Source organism: Lipotes vexillifer, unplaced genomic scaffold (genome assembly GCF_000442215.2).
Source record: "Lipotes vexillifer unplaced genomic scaffold, Lipotes_vexillifer_v1.1 scaffold2, whole genome shotgun sequence".
Lineage (NCBI taxonomy): Eukaryota > Metazoa > Chordata > Mammalia > Artiodactyla > Lipotidae > Lipotes > Lipotes vexillifer.
This window is the reverse complement of record NW_006786129.1, coordinates 188344-192725: the sequence shown is the minus strand read 5'-3', so window position 1 is coordinate 192725 and position 4382 is coordinate 188344. Positions and strand designations below refer to the sequence as shown.

Below are 4382 nucleotides of genomic sequence, written 5' to 3'. Positions count from 1 at the left end.
TATATATATATATACCACATCTTCTTTATCCATTCATCTGTTGATGGACACTTAGGTTGCTTCTGTATCTTGGCAATTGTGAATAATGCTGCTGTGAACATTGAGGTGCATGTATCTTTTCAAATTAGTGTTTTTGTTTTGTTTGAGCACCCATTCCTTTTTACAGTCTGTTTTTACAGCTGGTCAAGGAATAGTAAACCCATATCTAATTTTGCTGGTATTGCCAAAATCACCTCCATACAGAATTCACCAATTTGCATTCCCACAGAAGTGTATGAGAGTACCCATTTCACCCTCAGCTTTAACAACAGAACTCATTAAACCCTTTGGAATTTTTGCCAATAATCCAAAAAGAGAGAAATGATACTTCAACATTGTTGTTTAAAATAAGCTTTTAATTTTAGAATAGTTTAAGATTTGCAGAAAAAGTACAAAGATGATATAGAGAGTTCCTATATACCACATACCTATTTCCCATTATTAGCATCTTACATTAATATGACACATTTGTCATAATTAATGAACCAATACCGATGTAGTCTTGTCAATTAAACTCCATACTTTACTCAGATTTCCTTGGTTTTTGCCTAATGTCCTTTTTCTGTTCCAAGATCCCATCTAGGATGCCACATTGCAGTTAGTTGTCACGTCTCCTTAGCCTCCTCTTGACTGTGACAGTTTCCCAGTCTTGCCTTGTATTTGATGACCTTGACAGTTTTGAGGAGTACCAGTCAGATATTTTGTGGAACGTCCCTCGTTTGGCATGTGTCTCATGCTTTTCTTGTGGGTTAGACTGGAGTTCTGAGTTTGGTGGAGGAGGACCACAGAGTTGAAATGCCATTCTCATCATATTACATCAAGGGTACATCGTGGGTATGACTTAGCACTGCTGGTGTGGGCCTTGATCACCTGGCTGAGGGAGTGTTTGCCAGGTTTCTCCACTGTTAATATCCTCTCTTTCCCCCTTTTCATACTGTGTTATTTGGAAAGAAGTCACTGTGCACAGCTCACACTTAAGCTCACCTCTTTATTTTTTTAAAATTATTTATTTTTATTCGTTTGTGCCGGGTCTTAGTTGTGGCTCGCGTGCTCCTTAGTTGCGGCCTGCGAGCTCTTCGTTGCGGCATGCATGTGGGATCTAGTTCCCTGAACAGGGATCAAACCCAGGCCCCCTGCATTGGGAGTGTGGAGTCTTAACCACTGTACCACCAGGGAAGTCCCTAAGCTCACCTCTTCAAGAGCAGAGTATTTACACAAATTATTTGATATTCTGCATGGGAGATTTATCTCTTCTCTCCCATTTATTTATTTACTAAAATCATATCAGTGTGGACTCATGGATATTTGTCTCTTATTTTGGGCTATAATTCAATACTGCTTTCATTTTGTTGCTTAAATTGTTCCAGCTTTGGCCTTGAGGAGCTCTTTCATCTCTCTCCTGTGTCCTTTTGACAAGCGTCCCATAATTGTGGGTTTTGTTTTGTTTTCAGCACTAACTCATTTTCTGGTACTACAAGATGCTCCAGGCTCATCTTGTGTATTTCTTGCTTCAGTCCTAGAATCAGCCATTTCTCCAAGGAACCCTGTATCCTTTTATTGGAGAGTATACTAAAACCATGACCTGGGTGCTATGTGTGCTCTGCTGGAGTAGCAAGGAAATATATGTATGATTACTAACCCCAGCATATGCACAGCTCTATAGGTATTTCCATGTGTCACCATCTGTATCTGTTTTAAATGGTACATGAGTTCACACTGATGTCTCGAACTGTAATCCGTTATCACGTGGATCATTCTACCTTCTCTCCTTGCTCTCTGTAACCTCTCATTCCAACAGCGAGAAACCTGGCTCCCACCATCTGCCACCCACCTACTCCATTGTTCCTTGTTCAGTTCCAATCCACATGTATGGATGGTTTGGAATTGTAAATCCATTCCCCTGTGTGCAGTTCCTTTTGCCTTCAGTCTTACAGACCCCATTTCCAAAGTAACTTAGGTCAACACCTTTTGCCCCCATGCCCTTCAGGGAGTTTGTGTCATACATTCATAATATAGTTAGAGTCCCTTTTCACAGTCTGCATTACTTCTTGAGATCCCTTGACCTTCTAAGTGACTTTTTAACAGTTTGTGTATGTTAAGCTTCACTCTCTGTGCCATGAAGTTCTATTGGTTTTGACAAATGCATTGCATCGTGTATCTACCATTACATGATACCAGTAGTTTCACTTCCCTAAAAAGTCCCTGTGCTTCACTTATTCAACCCTCTGCATCCCAAACCTCTGGCAACCACTGACCTGTTTACCATCCCTATAGTTTGCCTTTTTCAGAATGGCATAAATGGATGCTGTAAATGGATTTATACAGCAGCTATGAGCACACCTATCTCTGTGCCACCTTCCCCATATATTTATTGTCTGTATATTGTGTAGGCTTTAGTATACTCTTTATTCTGTCCCCCCAAAATCTTTGTCTGTCCTTGAGCTATACCATATTGTCATACATAATGTGACTTTATAAGTCTTGATATCTGCTCTCCCACTTTGTCCTTCTTAAAGAGTGTTTTAGATATTCTTGACCCTTTTATTTTCATAAAAATGCTGGTATCTTGTCAAGGTCTACAGAAACATTGTTTTTGGAGTTTTGATTGTGAGTGTATTGACTCTATAGATGAATTTGGGGAGACTTGATATATTTACAATAATGAGTCTTCTAATTCATGTGCAGGTGCACATCTCCATTTATTTAGATTTCCTCTAATACTTTTCAGTGAAGTTTTCTGTTCTTGTTTTGTTTTGTTTTTATTGCGGTACGCGGGCCTCTCGCTGTTGTGGCCTCTCCCGTTGCGGAGCACAGGCTCCGGACGCGCAGGCTGAGCGGCCATGGCTCACGGGCCCAGCTGCTCCGCAGCATGTGGGATCTTCCCGGACCGGGGCACAAACCCGTGTCCCCTGCATCAGCAGGCGGACTCTCAACCACTGCGCCACCAGGGAAGCCCATCAGTGAAGTTTTTGAATTTTCTCCACAGAAAGTTTATATGTCTTTTGTTAGATTTACTAATAGGCAATTGTAACTTTTTATTATGAAAATTTTTAAACCAATAGAAAAGTAGACTGAAGAATATATTGAACTCACGCATACCTGTCACCCAGCTTCTTTTGTATTTTCTACATATACAGTTATATCATCTATCAGTAAGGATAGCTTTGTTTCTCTTTCCAGTGATATAACCCTATTTTTCCTTCTCTTACTGTGCTTGCTAGGTTAGCCAATGCATGTTGAACAGAAATGGGAATAGCACACAGCCTGCCTTCCTGATTTCAAAGAAAAAACTTCTACTTTTTATATTAGATTGTCATGTTGCTGTGGGGTTTTTTTAATAATCTACCTGTTATTAGATCAAGTTTCCATCCACATTTAACTTACTGAGAGGTGTTTTCTTTTAATGATGAATGAATGCTAAATTTTATTAGCTGTACTTTCTGCTTCTGTTGAGTTGACCATGTTTTTCCCGTTCTGTTAATGTGTTAATGTGTCTGTTATATTGATTGATTTTTAAAATTATAAACCAATTTCTGATTAAAACAAGATAGTGATAGGATGGTCAGAGCTTAAAAGAGCTATCCATGGTTAAAACTTGGGGAGAAGGGGGAGATCATTCTATTCTTACATAAACTCCCAAAAAATAGAAAAAAAGGAAATGTTCCCTGGTTCATTTTACGTGAATACCCAAACTTGCAAGGATGGTATAAAAGGATAAACAAAAAACTTCAATCAATCAATTCAAATTATTATTGAAACGAAACGTCAACAGACTGTATTTAGCAATATATAAAAGGTAATACATTTTACCATGGCTAAATGTATTAAGCCCTGAGTTCTCCCCCCAATTTTTTTTCTATCTTGGCACATTGTTTGCTTGCTCAAATCATTTGTTTTAATATGTAATCACATTATTTATTTTTTCACTTCTTTTGGTCTATCTCCCCCTAGAAATTTTTCAGGATGATATTTTAATGAAGGAAATCGTTTAAATATTGTGTTGTTTATATTGTTTGTTTTTGGTAAAGCGCTTTTCTATTTTTCTTTTGGAAATTAAGAAGAAACATGGCGTCTGTCCTTCTCTCACATTGAAAAGGAAATTTTGAAAAATCACGGACAATCTAAAACATGCTGTGAAATTGATGGAGTGAAATGTTGCAGGTAACCTCCCTTATTCTGTGAAATGACAGATTTTCAATAGAATGCTTAGTTCTTTGTTGACCCCATAGTTTAAACCTGAAGATGATCATTGCTGGGTTGAGTCCTGGGGGCAGTGCATGGCTGGACTGACCTGGAGTATTAGAGTGTAAGAATGAAACCAAGGAAGCCAGGTCCAAGGGACT

At 38.7% G+C, this 4382-nt stretch overlaps 1 protein-coding gene across 1 annotated transcript in view; it reads left to right on the top strand.

Moving 5' to 3' along the window:
• CGAS (cyclic GMP-AMP synthase) overlaps nt 1-4382 on the top strand; it is a 19031-nt gene that overhangs the window by 11794 nt on the left and 2855 nt on the right. Inside the window, 1 exon segment of the mRNA XM_007458399.1 lies at nt 4098-4217. Coding sequence (XP_007458461.1) covers nt 4098-4217 — 120 coding nt within the window.